The sequence below is a fragment of the Salmo trutta genome, chromosome 19, assembly GCF_901001165.1.
Source record: "Salmo trutta chromosome 19, fSalTru1.1, whole genome shotgun sequence".
In the NCBI taxonomy this organism is placed as follows: Eukaryota; Metazoa; Chordata; class Actinopteri; order Salmoniformes; family Salmonidae; genus Salmo; species Salmo trutta.
Genome location: NC_042975.1, coordinates 19573467 through 19590735, shown reverse-complemented (window position 1 = coordinate 19590735; position 17269 = coordinate 19573467). Strand labels below are relative to the sequence as shown.

General features: G+C 44.0%; 2 protein-coding genes across 7 annotated transcripts in view; both read right to left on the bottom strand.

Annotated features, from left to right (window-relative positions):
• Positions 1–2041, bottom strand: part of capn5b (calpain 5b) — a 75609-nt gene extending 73568 nt beyond the window's left edge. Inside the window, exons 1-2 of one of the 2 annotated variants that reach the window (XM_029700012.1) lie at positions 1633–2040; positions 665–705 (exon numbers count right to left, since the gene is read on the bottom strand). In XM_029700012.1, the coding sequence (XP_029555872.1) occupies positions 665–666 (2 nt within the window). In that variant the 5' untranslated portion in view covers positions 667–705; positions 1633–2040. Of the gene's footprint in view, positions 1–664; positions 706–1632 lie in introns of both variants that reach the window. The other variant, XM_029700013.1, reaches the window with a different exon arrangement.
• A 783-nt stretch (positions 2042–2824) lies between these two features.
• Positions 2825–17269, bottom strand: part of LOC115154112 (cullin-5-like) — a 29086-nt gene continuing 14641 nt past the window's right edge. For 3 of the 5 annotated variants that reach the window (XM_029700007.1, XM_029700009.1, XM_029700011.1), the window contains exons 10-19: positions 11656–11763; positions 11442–11506; positions 11054–11186; positions 9301–9432; positions 9092–9224; positions 8388–8563; positions 8133–8294; positions 5013–5131; positions 4683–4806; positions 2825–4467 (exon numbers count right to left, since the gene is read on the bottom strand). In XM_029700007.1, coding sequence (XP_029555867.1) covers positions 4273–4467; positions 4683–4806; positions 5013–5131; positions 8133–8294; positions 8388–8563; positions 9092–9224; positions 9301–9432; positions 11054–11186; positions 11442–11506; positions 11656–11763 — 1347 coding nt within the window. In that variant the 3' untranslated portion in view covers positions 2825–4272. The remainder of the gene's footprint in view (positions 4468–4682; positions 4807–5012; positions 5132–8132; positions 8295–8387; positions 8564–9091; positions 9225–9300; positions 9433–11053; positions 11187–11441; positions 11507–11655; positions 11764–17269) is intronic. The other 2 variants (XM_029700008.1, XM_029700010.1) reach the window with 2 other exon arrangements.

Sequence of the window (17269 nt, the reverse complement as noted above, 5' to 3'; positions counted from 1 at the left end):
TCGTTGCAAGGGTTAATTTGATAGACTATTAGAACATCAAGACCGAAAAAGACAGACAGGGGTGGGGCGAGAGAGAGAGCAAGAGAAATGGGAAGGGAGATCCCCCTCTTTCTCTTTGGTGGTGTGGTAATGTACAGAGAGATAGAAATAGGGGAATTTCTCTTTCCATCCCTGACTGTGGTAGAGCAGAGAGAAAGAAATAAAACAACGAAGAGGATATCTGCAGTGGTTGGCTGGTGGAGGGCCTTCCCCCTCGCCCCTCCCTCTCCATGAATGTGTTATGAGGAGGGCTATCCCAGCCAGCAGCATCATGCCATCCTTTCTTCCTCTCTGCGGTATCCTTTAGCCAGCCACTAGCTGGCCAATCCATGCATCTGACACCAGGGGTTTATTCAGTGATGTTAAATGTTCTGAAGGTTGCAGATAGAAAAATAATGAATTGAGCAGACATGGTTCCCTATTTCTATCTGAAAGACAATCATTTCTGCTCTAAACAACACATTTCTATCTGAACGTTATGTTTCATCATCCTCAACAGTCACTCCTAAACCACCAGCCATGGGATTATCTTGTAACTAAGGCGCCATAATTGTTTATAACTAAAAGGCTTGCCTATATGTTTAATTAGTAAAAGAGTGCATTATTGGAAAGATTGGCTACTTACATGAGAGAGAGCTTTCATCCAGTATATGGTTTCACATAGACCTACATATAAGAATCAGCAATTAAGAATCAACATCTGTCAGATGACATATGGTTTGATAAATGAATAGCATTACAATTTAAGGCAGTCAGGTTTATAGTAGATATTTATTTTTCAAAGGACTGTTGATGTTCTGCATTAGATCTGGCCATTGATATAAATCTGCCAATAACAGTAGGGCATTTACTCAAGTCTGTATGTAACTGTTCAGGTTTAAGATTTTCGGTGTAGACCATTACAATTATAACAATAAGCTTATACTTTGGGAGCAGCTGCTTCTGGTAGCTAAGGGAGACGACGGGATGCGCGTGGGTATTGGTCTCAAAATCCGACAATTCCCAACTTGGACATCGCATCTCCGGAGGAGCAAGCTAGCAATGCATTCTGAAATAACTCGATTGTCAAATAAAGCGCCACTCCGGTGCGAGCCCTGCTGGATGGCATAAAAAAAGAAAATAGGGTTTTACAGCAGCAATGGCAAATTGTAGCTAGAAATCACGGTTGCAGTAGGCTACTTCAACTACAGGGATAGGCTATTATTTTATGGGATAATATGTTGTTATTCTGTCGCCTATTGTGGACAGCGCAAACCCTGGCTGGTAAGAACATCATGCACAGCTTCCGTCGCGCGCGGTAGCCCACAGCACGCGACCGGTCAAATTGCCCCCTCGAGCGGAACGCTTAGTGAACTGAATGCGGTTCGGCGAGGCGTAAGTGGGATCCTGTCTCGCGTATCTCCCGTGCTTTGAGGACAACACACGTCGCGACAGCAGCTCGCATGCCTAACCTACTGTATTTTCGTTCCAACCACAGTCGCAGTCACCCCATCCCCTCTTCACCACACAGCCATCAACGCGTATTGCGCGGATTACAACAGCGACACCTGAGGTCCCTAATGCGACTGAGGCGGTGTTGTTTTCCACTGTTACCTGAACAGAGCTCCTCTCCCTTAGGCGACGTGTTCTCTCCGTTCCTCCAGGGATCCAGCGGGTCGGGTCTGGCAGTCCCGGCCGGGGCTGTGGTGATTCCTCCTCGGTCCTGCCTGCGCGACGCACCCCCCCCTCTGAACCGCTTGCGGATCTCTGTCTCCTCTCTCCTCACGCGCACGCCAGGGAGGAGCCTACGAGGAGCAGCAGGCTGAGCTGCGGACTGAGCATGTGCGGCGTCGGTGTCTCCCCCCACACACACTTAAATACGATACTGTACATTATTTCCCGTGCGATGAGTATGCAATTATGCCGTGGTGGCCGAGGGAAACAAAGCTGAGAACAAAGCTGAACCCACCATCCAAGTGCCAATGTTATTATGCAGGCTTATTCGCCTACGCAGTGTCCTCAGTCTGAAAACATTACGCGGGAAATGTCTTCAATAAGGTATTGGTCATGTCGGATATATGCAATGGATGAGAATTGCTAAGAAATTAAATCCCTGAATTGGAAATTGTTTGTTACACTCAAGTGACTACGATGTGCAACAGATAAGAACACCAGGAAGAAATGGACTGGTATAAACCGATGGACCAAGGTAGCATCCCAAATAGCGCTCCTTTCTCCCGAAGTGTGCACTTGTTCACTTCCCTTCATGGATTTGAATGGACATTACTGGTCTATGCAAACTCCCTCTAGAGCCAATCAAATGCTTTTACATTTGTGTCGAGTAGTGAACGAGTGCACACTTCAGGAGGAAAGCGATTATTAGGACGCACTCCTGGCCATATATAGTCATGTTACCTGTAGTATTGTTGTCTAGGTTTAGGGTACACCATGTTGCACACAGATGATTTGAACCTGCGGTAGGGAGGCATTTCAGTTCACAAAGCATGATAAATGAGTTACCCATAACTTCCCTCAATCTTTTCAAAGGACTCCATTTGCCAAATGCCTCACCCACCCTGCCATACTAGTACTAAACATCAGCTTTCTTTACAAACCAGCTGCAACCTCTGCAAATCAGAGATTCAGCACCACTCAAGTGGACAGCGGTGGAATCGGAATTAGTAAAGTCAGTGCCACACAGCAACAATGGACAGCGACTAGCATATGCCAGAAAATTAAACAGTTATCTGAAAGTTTTATCTGATTTGGGAAGTAGCCCAGGGTCGAATTACAAGTTCATACAACGTTTTATAATAAGGTGCTGTTTATTTCATCATCTCATTATTAACATCTTTATGTACACTCCTTTAGCTCTGTATTGTAGTAGTTACCGTCAGAGCCATGCATAAAGATACGGTTATATATAAACAAATCTTTATATATGGTTCTGGCTATTGCCTAGCTCTGGTCCAGGGTGTTTACGTGTGACTTGCTAATGCCGTGCAAGTTCAGCATCAGCGAGCTGTACTTAAACGCTCTGGATCAGAGGTAGTTATTACCATATAATACACACGGACCCCTCTTCCCCCAGATGCTTAGCTCAGGCAGCCTGCAGAGATGAGGGGTAAAGATCCGGAAAGGGTGACATTGGCCTAATTCTAAAACGACCGCTAACAGCTATGCTTAAACTCTTCCTGTAGATCTGAAGAGATTGAATATGAGCGACCACCAATATGGTGATGACTCCACCTTGCCTTCTGATAGAGCTCCATCAAGTTTATCGGGGTAGAATGCTTGGGGTCGATTTGGAACTGGGAACTAATAGTCCACAATCTGTCTCTTTTGTGAAAACAGTTTCGGAAATATAACATACTGTTGAGAAGGTTTCCCCGACCCAGGATAAGCCTCGTTCTGGACTAAAGTGCACTTTCAATGGAGATAATCTATTGAGAAATATTTTTTAAACCCAGGACTAGTCTTAGTCTGGGCCCGGGAAACCAACCCTGAATGTCCAAGAACGGCGTCACATATGTGACAGCAGAGAGTCATTGTCTTTAGTGCTTTGTTTGTCACCACCAGTGGCCACAGACAGCTGCCAGGGGACACAGCTCGTTCTGTTGAAGAGGTCCGGTGAATAGTGTTGGCCTGGCTCAAAACTTGGACTTTAGATATGGAGGGAAACGGAGCTTCTTCTAACGCTTTTCCTATTTCTTGCCATGTCGTTAGAGATACCCACCACCAACCAATGGTACTCCAATGGTGGTGGGGTGTTCATGGATGGGGTGTGAGAGGGGGTGTGGTCTGTGTGGTGGTTTGTCGACAGGGAGGAGGACGCATTGCAACAGAGACCTTTCACAACCACCAACCATGTCCCGTCTACAGACTAGGAAACGCCTTCTAGCCAAAAACGACAACTGAAAACTCAGTGGGTGTCGACTTCCGCTGAGAAGCTCAAACTCATTTTCTTTCTTACCCTTTAATTTCCCCACACAAACTCCTCCTTTTATACATTTCTGTAACTCTGTCATAAATCAAGTCTGCATTTCCCCATGCAACAGATAATTTGTTTATCAAAGGGAGGTCAGCCTGGAAATATTCTCTTGTCCATCAGGCTTGAACCCTCACGAACCAAAGATATTTTTTTCCAAAGAAGGTCGGGCCTAAAAATATTCTATTGTCCATCAGGCCTGATGAAGGACCCCCAAAGTCACCACAGTTACACGTTGTCACCACAATTAAACGTTGTCAACACCGCTACGCCATGTAGAGGAAGGTGTTGAGATCAGTCTCGTCGCGCTTGATGTACTTGTGCTCGATGAGCCACTCCATCTGCTCCTTGATCATCTTCTTCTGGGGTAGGAACATGTTTTTGAGGATCTCCACCAGCTCCGTCTGCAGTTGGGCGTTGGTGATCCTCTTCCTCATCTTCATGATCTGGATGATGGCCTCCTGGAAAGGGAGTGACAAGGGAGAGAGAGTGAATCTCAACTGAATATCACCCTCCTTGCCTCCTCTAAATGTATTGGAGGAGAAGAGCAAGGGGCGAAACCTCAGATCTTCTGCCCCAATGTGCGTTGAGAAGACGACGAGGAGGGAGGACGTGAGAAATCCCAAAATTCTTATTTGCAATGATGACCTGTCAATAGGAAGTCCTTATATAGTACCTGTGTTCTCAATATCCTGAGCTGGACAATTCCCTCATTCTCCTCCTCCCTCATTCGCTCTGTGGTGAGCTGAAGCCGGCCAATGAGGTTGATCTTCCCCCTCTTTTGGACCTTGGAGTTTTTTCTGAAAACAGACACACTATTTAGAGCTGTATGTATAAGATGCATGACAACCTCCAACTTCAAATTCAACCTGTAAGATAAGTAAAGCCAGCCCAAAGAGTAATCTCTGTGGCGTGGCGGTGGAAAGCCTGGTTGCAAACCCCAGCCGGTCACACATAGATTAGTGAAGACTTATATTAGCCAACACTTACATTACAGAACACTTACATTAGTGAGAACTCCTGGTTGACGTAGAAGAGTGTGCCCTCAGCAAAGTCTTTGGGCGAGCCCACCACGGGGTCGTAGAACAACACCTGCCGCTTTAGCTTGGGGAATGCGACCAGGGACTGGAGGAAAAGGAGAGAGAAATAGATAGAGGTAAGGAGGAGAGACTAGTCAGTGCACTTAAATGTGTAATAAAAAAAGAAAAACAATTAGCTGTGAGGAGTTTAGAAGGTTGAGACATAGCAGTTAACAGTCGATGAAAAATGCTTTTAAAAAGTACTAATAGTTATGGTCATATGGAATCTGCAGAGGAGCTTCAGGGTGTGTTTGTTGAATATGGGAAAACCTCTAGGTGCCTTAAGCAAAGAATTAGTGTACATAAGAACACCATCAGGCATAATGATGAAAATTACCCTGTTGCCTGCCACTTCAATACATGTGCACATTGTCTCCTCTTTACATTTTCAGGGTATTGAGGGAAGGAGGGAACACTGAGAAGAACACTGAGAAGAGGAGGGAACACTGAGAAAAAGCTGTACCAAAGGGAACTCTTTTGGATTTCTATGCTTGGCACTTCACATCCATCAGGACTTAATGATGATTTAGACATGAGGGTCATGCTCTAATATGTTTCCTTTGAGGCTTCTCCTGGTATGAACCCCTGTTAAGTGTTTATGCAAACATTTCATTTAAAAAAAGGAAAATAAGGAAAATGTAAAAAATATATACTAAAACAATAAAATGTCTCCTGGTATTTGTTTTTGTACACAGGTGTTGCTCATCATGTCTGATTGCATTGACGCACGTTGCCTGTGTTGCCTCTGTCATTGTGTTTATTTCTGCTCTGATGGTCTGACGACCAAAAGCTCAATACACTACATGACCAAAAGTATGTGGACACTGTCGTGGATGAATAACAATTAGTTGGGTAACATAGATAATTAAGATGTTTTATTAGTATGCTTATGTGAGATACTTGTCATTACTTGTCATTAGAAAGTGTCCTTCGGACTCTGGTATGTTTCAGTTGCACGTTTCCCTTAGCTGGGGCTCAGTCACTTGGGGCCCAAAGAGGGGAGAGGTAAGACTTGTCTTTATTATGTGAATATGTCTTTACCTATTCTTAAACCATGTGAAGGGATGGCGTGATTAATGGGGAACCAATGACTTGTCTCCACAAAGTCTGTGAGCAAGTCACTCCCTCCTTTTCTTTATTGTGTGGAGGTTTATGGCAGTGTCTGGGAATTGTGTGTCCTCTTAGATCTCGCACTTATCCTGTGATAATATATGGCCTAGAGGCTCACTCCCCCCAGTGAGCCTGTCCAGGAGTGGGGTCAAGAGGGGGTTTGCTTGAGATGGGAGTATCTAGAGTTAACAATTGATATATGCCATTGGATGAAATTGTGTTTTTGTTCTATGAAGTACGAGGGAGGGACGGTTCTAAGGGGACCAGATATTGGGCTATACAATGAACCCTGTTGACATAGCAGTTACTGCCTGCTGTGTTTTATGGATATCTGTCATACAAAACTTAACCTTTGTGACCCATTCTATGTATCTGTGGTTTGTCAATGTACGTTGAAGGGGGTGTATCTTTGCTATAAAATATCTCTGTAGCATTGTGTAATCACCTTATTCAATGGTTCATTCAAGAGAGTGCATTATTGAAGGTCAAGTGCTTTTGCAAAAGCATCTTAATTATTAAAGATGTAGTTAACTCGGACTGGTGTGTTTAACTCTCCTCATTTGGTAATGCAGAAATTAGCCACCACAACACCTGCTTGTCAAACATCTCATTCCAAAATCATGGGAATTTATATGGAGTTGGTCTCCCCTTTGCTGCTAAAAACAGCCTCCACTCTTCTGGGAAGGCTTTCCACTAGATGTTCTTACATTTCTGCAGGGACTTGCTTCCATTCAGCCACAAGAGCATTAGTGAGGTCAGGCACTGATGTTGGGCGATTAGGCCTGGCTCGCAGTCGGCGTTCCAATTCATCCCAAAGGTGTTCGATGGGGTTGAGGTCAGGGCTCTGTGCAGGCCAGTCAAGTTCTTCCACACCGGTCAACAAAACAATTCTGCATGGACCTCGCTTTGTTCACGGGGGCATTGTCATGCTGGAACAGGAAAGGGCCTTCCTCAAACTGTTGCCGCAAAGCTGGAAGTACAGAATCATCTAGATTGTCATTGTATGCTGTAGCATTAAGATGTCCCTTTACCAGAACTAAGGGGCCTAGCCTGAACCATGAAAAACAGCCCCAGGCCATTATTCCTCCTCCACCAAACTTTACAGTTGGCCCTATGGATTAAGGCAGGTAGCATTCTCCTTGTATCCACCAAACACAGATTAGTCCGTCGGACTACCAGATGGTGAAGCGTGATTCATCACTCCAGAGAATGCGTTTTCACTGCTCCAGAGTTCAATGGCGGCGAGCTTCACACCACTCAAGCCAACGCTTGGCATTGCGCATGGTGATCTTAGGCTTGTGTGCGGTTGCTCGGTCATGGAAACCCATTTCATGAAGCTCCTGACAAACATTGTGCTGACATTGCTTCCAGAGGCAGTTTGGAACTCAGTGGTGAGGTCAAACGAGGATTGACGATATGCGCTTCAGCACTCTGCGGTCCCGTTCTGTGAACTTGTGTGGCCTACCACTTCGCAGCTGAGCTTTTGTTGCTCCTACACGTTTTCCACTTCACAATAACAGCACTTACAGTTGACCGGGCAGCTCTAGCAGGACAAAAGGGGTGTGGCAGAAATAGCCAAATCCACTCATTTGAAGAGGTGTCCACATACTTTTGTGCATATAGAGTACATTTTAAATTGTGCAATGATCCTGAGTGTGCGGAGATTCCTTTAAAATTTAGTGTTTGTTGCATATCAAATCAATAAAACGCTGTGGTTAGCAGAAGTTTTTTTTCTAGTAACTTTCCCAGGTTTTCCAGCAAACCTAGTTGGAAGATCGCATATTCCTGCTTGATTCCTGCAACAAATATGGAATTCCTTCAACTAAGATTTCGGGAAAAAAATGGTAATTTTGGGAATGTTAGAGGAATCTTGCATCCCTAATCCTTGCGATAACGAACCCTTTGACCTCTATCTATCCATTGACACCGTGCCTTACCCATAGGGTGCGTCGGAGCTCAGCGTCAGGCAGCTCCGTGGCCAGCTTGAGGTTCTCAAAGCTGATCCTCTCCTGGGGCCTCTGGTTCCAGGCAAACAGCACGGCCAGCTGGAAGGTGGTCACCTCCAGGTCGTACTGTCCCACTTCGTTCTTAAAGGTGATCTGGATAGAATTACACAGAGAACATAGAATGAATTATAGGATCTCTAGGGTCTAGACAGAGAGGAGGGTGCCTGCTACATGCTCTACACTCACAATGCCATTGGACATGAGGTGGTGCCAGTGCAGTTTCCTGCCGCTGTGGTTCTTCTTGTAGAAGTCCTCCACCTCGGGGATCAGATCCTCCAGCTCAGTGGGCAGTGACACAAACACCTTCTCTGAGCTTCGAGACCACGCCCCGGCATTCAGGATCTTGATGTTGACAGAGTCCGCTGCGCAAGAGGGGAAGGAAGGGGGAGAAAGGAAATACACACGAGTTCAAATCCATTATGTCTAATATATACACCATAGAGATACATAATATACTAGTATAACTACTTATTCATTGTTTTAAACAATATATTTGTTTCTAGAATGACCGATTCCCTGACTAAGATGGCCGGCATTTTTTGGCAAGTTGCTAAAAGCTTATGTCCATTCTAGTTTTCTGTTTCATTCTATAATATGCACTTTCAAGTACTTGAGCTGTGCTTTTTTCTGGTACAACGGAGTCAGTGGAATAGTCCCAAAAGTGCAAACTAAAAGCAGAATCCCAAACAGGACTGTATCAATAGCATTTGTATAACTTTTCACTAGGTCTAATCCAGCCACCTACACCAAACACCCAAACGTACAGGTCCACGGATTCGATTCCAGCTAGGGTCAGCAATACAAACATTTATGCATTCACCGTTGTAAGTTGTTTTGGATAAAAGTGTCTGCTAAATGGCATAGATATTATATTAGGTAAATACAGCTACCTGGTTTACCTGATAGGGCCAGCTTGTTGTGTTTGTGACACTCTTTGAAGTTCTGGTTGAGATCCTCGGACACCTTGATGTCCTGGAACATCCGGGCCAGCTTATTCACGTAGTCTGCAGGCATGCCTACTTCCTGTAAGCAAGGTTAGAGGTAATTGGAGAAGTGGTGTAATTGTAGCTAGTCGCTCACACACACGCATAGGTCATACCCTGAGCCACTCCACCATGTTCTCCTCGATTTCACTGTCGGCGGAGATGTCCAGGATGAGGCGTCGTGTCAGATGGGCTTTGTGGTAGCGCATGAACACGTCTTTGTTCTGCACGTACTTCAACACCAGCAACTGCAGGATAACACACACACACACACACACACAGAGAACACCATTGTGCAATCAGGGTATTCATTACTGCACACCGTAGCAAAATGTTTTGCAATGGAAAACAAGTGTTTTTTATTGGACAAGTTTAAGTAGTCCCTCCCTGTTTCAGTCCATTTTCTTCAGGTTTGAGGTCCAATGAACACGACCCAGCTAAAATTGTTCTTTGGACGGGACAAACGTTTAAGTGTTTGCAGATCAGAAAAAAACCAGATAGGCGAAGCAACATGATAGACGCTCTCCTCAACCTAAGGCCACATATACACTGATTTTGTGTCCGAAAATTTGGGATGGAGACAAATGTTTTTTTAATGGGAGTCATCTGTTGCTGCATGAATGACAAGGGATGATGTTTGTCTGACAAAAAAAATATACGGTCAGTCTTCACAGATAAACTCACCTGAAAAATTGTTGACTTGAGATGTACTTTTGACAAACAAAAAACAGACAATGATGTACGTCATAAAGCGCCTTCGGAAAGTATTCAGACCCCTTATCTTGTTCCACATTTTGTTACATTACAGCCTTATTCTAAAAAGTGATTTGGAAAGGAACACACCTGTCTATATAAAAAGGTCCCACAGTTGACAGTGCATGTCAGAGCAAAAACCAAGCCATGAGGTCGAAGGAATTGTCCGTAGAGCTCCGAGACAGGATTGTGTCAAGGCACTGATCTGCCAAAGGGCACCTAAAGACTCTCACACCATGAGAAACAAGATTCTCTGGTCTGACGAAACCAAGATTGAACTCTTTGGCCTGAATGCCAAGTGTCACGTCTGGAAGAAACCTGGCACCATCCCTACGGTGAAGCATGGTGGTGGCAGCATCATGCTGTGGGGATGTTTTTCAGCGGCAGGGAACGGGAGACTAGTCAGGATCGAGGCAAAGATGAACTGAGCAAAGTACAGAGAGATCCTTGATGAAGTCCTGAGCGCTCTGGAGCAGGTTCTCAGACTGGGCCGAAAGTTCACCTTCCAACAGGACAATGACCTTAAGCACACAGCAAAGACAACGCAGGAGTGGCTTCGCGACAAGTCTCTGAATGTCCTTGAGTGGCCCATTCAGAGCCCAGACTTGAACCCGATCGAACATCTCTGTAGAGACCTGAAAATAGCTGTGCAGCAACGCACCACATCCAACTTGACAGAGCTTGAGAGGATCTACAGAGAAGAATGGGAGAAACTCCCCAAATACAGGTGTGCCTAGCTTGTAGCGTCATACCCAAGAAGACTCGAGGCTGTAATCGCAGCCAGGTGTTTCAACAAAGCGCTGAGTAAAGGGTCTGAATACTTATGTAAATGTGATATTTTTTTTATTAGCAAAAATGTATACAAACCTGTTTTTGCTTTGTCATTAAGGGGTATTGTGTGTAGATTGATGAGGGGGGGAAACGATTTCGTACATTCTAGAATAAGGCAGTAACGTAACAAAATGTTAAGGGGTCTGAATACTTTCCGAAGGAAGTGTACAATTTAATCTGTGTTAATGCATCTGAGTGTTGCTGTAGCCATATGGAAAGCTTGCATATCATTACACACACACACACACACACACACACACACACACACACCTCCCATCCACGTACCACTTCCTTGAGCTTGGCCTCGATCTCCTCGGAGGTGAGTTTCTTGCTGAGCGGGGTTTTCCTCAGCAGCATGTCACAGTAGTTGGCCAGCAGTTCTGGACACTTTGACTCCGGCTGGGTCTTCAGACCCACCCTGACAGACAGCACAGAGGAAGTAGAGCAGTGTTGTAAACACACACACACACACACACGTTCACTCATTAACTAATGAAGCAATTAACAGGTCAGAAGTAGAGTTTTAAAAAATTATTTAAGTTGTGAAAACACTAAAAGCAGTTTTATCAAGTGCAACGTCACAAACTGTGGGAGCATTCAACTGTGTGCAGGAATCCATCTTTAATTCAGTGAAGAAATGAAGGCATACAGTAGGACACAGAGCGTCTCTTACCCTTTCTGCTTCAGCGGTAGTTCCAATTTAAAAATGGTAGCGTCGTTCACAACTGCTTTGTAAGCCTGAAGAAAAAAAACATTGGTTAGGTTATGCAGTGACAACCACGTGCATATATTAACTAACAACGTTGTGTCAATGTTTGACAAACGTTGAAGGAACATTGTGCTTCATTGGTAATGTTGAACCAATGTTGGACAAACGTTGTGCTGACCTTGTCCCTGGCTGTGAGGAAGCGAGGGTCGTCCTGAAAGGCATCCTTCACCAGTTTACTGAAGCGGTTGAACAGGGTGAGGAGCTGCTCCACGTACTTCTCAGAGTCCTACACACACACAGATTTTTTTTTATATATAATTATCATTATTTTATTTTTTAAATCAGTGGAATGTTTTTCACCTTCTTTCAGTAAATACAATACAAAAGTCATATACAGAGAAGGGCAAAGATTACAAAATATAATTACAAAAATATCCTAAAGACCAATGTATCAAAATAAAATACAAAATACTTTTGCAAGTACCCCCTTAACCTCAACAACATTCTCGGTAACAAAAGAGATTTATTTGCTTTGACATGTGGTTGTTTATCTACTTTAGTTAAATGTACTGACTAAGCCGCTCTGGATGCTAAATAACCAAAATGCTAATGTTAAAATGGACACTTGCAAAGCATGCTAGGGATTATTCTAATGAGCTCCACCCCCAAACAAGACCTTATTTGAAGGAAAAAAATGTAATGAATGTAGAGATGGGCAACGATAGATCAAAATGTATCTTGTTATAAAATACCCTAAAGAATGTATGAAAATAAAATAATGTTGTCAAAATACATTTTTATGAATAAAAATATATTTTCAAAATACATTTCAAGTATGCAAAAAAACTAAATAAAACCATAGACAGACCTGTGCAGTTGTAAATCAAACCAATACGTGTGAATTCCAAACTTTGTTCAATTTCAACTTATTTTCTAAGAAATAGACTCTATATCATTTTCTATCAGGACTGTTGAAAAGAACACCTTCCTAATATTGAGTTGTCGCCATGTACATTGGACTGTAGTTCAGGCCAGTGACATTCAAATGACATAATACTCAAAAGTAATTGATATACGCATTTCAAATAAGTGCAACGAAAATACTGCCCATTTGCCTTCGGAAAGTATTCAGACCCCTTTACTTTTTCCACATTTTGTTACGTTACAGCCTAATTTAAAATGGATTAAATCAAAATTCCTCAGCAATCTACACACAATAAACAATGACGACAAAGCAAAAACAGGTTGACATTTTTGCAAAAAAAACGTTTAAAAAAAAAAAAGTATTCAGACCCTTTGCTATGAGAAACGAAATTGAGCTCAGGTGCATCCTGTTTCCATTGATCATCCTTGAGATGTTTCTACAATTTGAATGGAGTCCACCTGTGAAAGATTCTATTCATTGGACATGATTTGGAAAGGCACACAACTGTCTATATAAAAAGGTCCCTTAGATGACAGTGCATGTCAGAGCAAAAACCAAGCCACGAGGCCGAAGGAATTGTCCTTAGATCTCAGAGAAAGGATTGTGTCAAGGCGCTGATCTGGGGGAAGGGTACCAAAAATTCTGCAGCATTTAAGGTCCGCAAGAACACAGCGGCAGGATCAAGGCAAAGATGAACGGAGCAAAGTACAGAGATCCTTGATAAAAACCTTCTCCAGAGCGCTCAGGACCTCAGACTGGGGCTTAAAGTTCACCTTCCAACAGGACAACGATCCTAAGCACACAGCCAAGACAACACAGGAGTGGCTTATAGGACAATTCTCAATGTCCTTGAGTGGCCCAGTCAGAGCCCGGACTTGAACCCGATACAACATCTCTGGAGAGAGCTGAAAATAGCTGTGCAGCAATGCCCCCCATCCAACCTGACAGAACTTGAGAGAATCTGCAGCGAAGAATGGGAGGAACTCCCCAAATACAGGTGTACCAAGCTTGTAGCGTAATACCCAAGAAGACTCGAGGCTGTAATCACTGCCAAAGGTGCTTCAACAAAGTTCTGAGTAAAGGGTCTGAACACTATGTAAATGTGATATATATATATATATCTATATACACACACACACTGCTCAAAAAAATAAAGGGAACACTTAAACAACACAATGTAACTCCAAGTCAATCACACTTCTGTGAAATCAAACTGTCCACTTAGGAAGCAACACTGATTGACCATAAATTTCACATGCGGTTGTGCAAATGGAATAGACAACAGGTGGAAATTATAGGCAATTAGCAAGACACCCCCAATAAAGGAGTGGTTCTGCAGGTGGTAACCACAGACCACTTCTCAGTTCCTATGCTTCCTGGCTGATGTTTTGGTCACTTTTGAATGCTGGCGGTGCTTTCACTCTAGAGGTAGCATGAGACTGAGTCTACAACCCACACAAGTGGCTCAGGTAGTGCAGCTCATCCAGGATGGCACATCAATGCGAGCTGTGGCAAGAAGGTTTGCTGTGTCTGTCAGCATAGTGTCCAGAGCATGGAGGCGCTACCAGGAGACTGGCCAGTACATCAGGAGACGTGGAGGAGGCCGTAGGAGGGCGATAAACCCAGCAGCAGGACCGCTACCTCCGCCTTTGTGCAAGGAGGAGCACTGCCAGAGCCCTGCAAATTACCTCCAGCAGGCCACAAATGTGCATGTGTCTGCTCAAACGGTCAGAAACAGACTCCATGAGGGTGGTATGAGGGCCCGACGTCCACAGGTGGGGGTTGTGCTTACAGCCCAACACCGTGCAGGACGTTTGGCATTTGCCAGAGAACACCAAGATTGGCAAATTTGCCACTGGCGCCCTGTGCTCTTCACAGATGAAAGTAGGTTCATACTGAGCACATTTGACAGACGTGACAGTCTGGAGACACCGTGGAGAAGGTTCTGCTGCCTGCAACATCCTCCAGCATGACCGGTTTGGCGGTGGGTCAGTCATGGTGAGGGGTGGCATTTCTTTGGGGGGCCGCACAGCCCTCCATGTGCTCGCCAGAGGTAGCCTGACTGCCATTAGGTACCGAGATGAGATCCTCAGACCCCTTGTGAGACCATATGCTGGTGCGGTTGGCCCTGGGTTCCTCCTAATGCAAGACAATGCTAGACCTCATGTGGCTGGAGTGTGTCAGCAGTTTCTGCAAGAGGAAGGAATTGATGCTATGGACTGGCCCGCCCGTTCCCCAGACCTGAATCCAATTGAGCACATCTGGGACATCATGTCTCGCTCCATCCACCAACCCCACATTGCACCACAGACTGTCCAGGAGTTGGCGGATGCTTTAGTCCAGGTCTGGGAGGAGATCCCTCAGGAGACCATCTGCCACCTCATCAGGAGCATGCCCAGGCATTGTAGGGAGGTCATACAGGCACGTGGAGGCCACACACACACTACTGAGCCTCATTTTGACTTGTTTTAAGGACATTACATCAAAGTTGGATCAGCCTGTAGTGGGGTTTTCCACTTTAATTTTGAGTGTGACTCCAAATCCAGACCTCCATGGGTTGATAAATTGGATTTCCATGGATTATTTTTGTGTGATTTTGTTGTCAGCACATTCAACTATGTAAAGAAAAAAGTATTTAATAAGATTATTTCATTCATTCAGATCTAGGATGTGTTATTTTAGTGTTCCCTTTATTTTTTTGAGCAGTATATCTATCTATCTATACACACACACACACACACACACACACACACACACACACACAGTTGAAGGCTACATACATTTAGGTTGGAGTCATTAAAACTCGTTTTCAACAACTCCACACATTTCTTGTTAACAACCTGTCGATTAGGACATCTACTTTGTGCATGACAAGTAATTTTTTCCAACAATTGTTTACAGACAGATTATTTCACTGTATCACAATTCCAGTGGGTCAGAAGTTTACATACACTAAGTTGACTGTGCCCTTAAACAGCTTGGAAAATTCCAGAAAATGATGGCATTAGAAGCTTCTGATAGGCTTATTGACATCATTTGAGTCAATTGGAGGTGTATCTGTGGATGTATTTCAAGGCCGACCTTCAAACTCAGTGCCTCTTTGCTTGACATCATGGGAAAATGTAAAGAAATCAGCCAAGACCTCAGAAAAATAATAAGTTGCAGACCTCCACAAGTCTGGTTCATCCTTGGGAGCAATTTCCAATCGCCTGAAGGTACCATGTTCATCTGTACAAACAATAGTACGCAAGTATAAACACCATGGGACCACGCAGCCGTCATACCGCTCAGGAAGGAGACGTGTTCTGTCTCCTAGAGATGAATGTACTTTGCTGCGAAAAGTGCAAATCAATCCCAGAACAACAGCAAAGGACTTTGTGAAGATGCTGGAGGAAACAGGTACAAAAGTATCTATATACACAGTAAAACGAGTCCTGTATCGACAGAACCTGAAAGGCCGTTCACCAAGGAAGAAGCCACTGCTCCAAAACTGCCATCAAGAAGGCAGACTACGGTTTGCAACTGCACATGGGGACAAAGATCGTACTTTTAGGAGAAATGTCCTCTGGTCTGATCAAACAAAAATATAACTGTTTGGCCATAACGACCATCGTTATGGGGAGGCTTGCAAGGAAAATGGGGGAGGCTTGCAAGCCGAAGAACACCATCCAAACCGTGAAGCATGGGGGTGGCAGCATCATATTGTGGGGGTGCTTTTCTGCAGGAGGGACTAGTGCACTTCATGGCATCATGAGGTAGGAAAAGTACGTGGATATATTGAAGCAACATATCTCAAGACATCAGTCAGGAAGTTAAAGCTTGGTCGCAAATGGGTCTTCCAAATGGACAATGACCCCAAGCATACTTCCAAAGTTGTGGCAAAATGGCTTAAGGACAACGAAGTCAAGGTTTTGGAGTGGCCATCACAAAGCCCTGACCTCAATCCCATAGAGAATTTGTGGGCAGAACTGAAAAAGTGTGTGCAAGCAAGGAGGTCTACAAACCTGACTCAGTTACACCAGCTCTGTCAGGAGAAATGGGCCAAAATTCACCCAACTTATTGTGGGAAGCTTCTGGAATGCTACCCAAAACGTTTGACCCAAGTTAAACAATTTAAAAGCCAATGCTACCAACTACTAATTGAGTGTATGTAAACGTTTGACCCACTGGGAATGTGATGAAAGAAATAAAATCACTCACTTTTATTATTCTGACATTTCATATTCTTAAAATAAAGTGGTGATCCTAACTGACCTAAGACAGGGGATTTTTACTAGGATTAAATCTCAGGAATTGTGAAAAACTGAGTTTAAATGTATTTGGCTAAGGTGTATGTAAACTTCCAACTTCAACTGTCCGTGTATGCATGCATGCATGCATGTATGTATGCATGTAACAAATATTTTAAATATAAATTAGCAAACATTTATATTTTTGCTTCGTCATTATGGGGTATTGTGTGTACAGTTGTGGCCAAAAGTTTTGAGAATGACAAATATTAATTTTCACAAAGTCTGCTGCCTCAGTTTGTATGATGGCAATTTGCATATACTCCAGAATGTTATGAAGAGTGATCAGATGAATTGCAATTAACTGCAAAGTCTCTCTTTGCCATGCAAATGAACTGAATCCCCAAAAAACATTTCCACCCCATTTCAGACCTGCCACAAAAGGACCAGCTGACATTATGTCAGTGATTCTCTCGTTAACACAGGTGTGAGTGTTGACGAGGACAAGGCTGGAGATCACTCTGTCATGCTGATTGAGTTCAAATAACAGACTGGAAGCTTCAAAAGGAGGGTGGTGCTTGGAATCACTGTTCTTCCTCTGGGTTACCTGCAAGGAAACACCTGCCGTCATCAGTGCT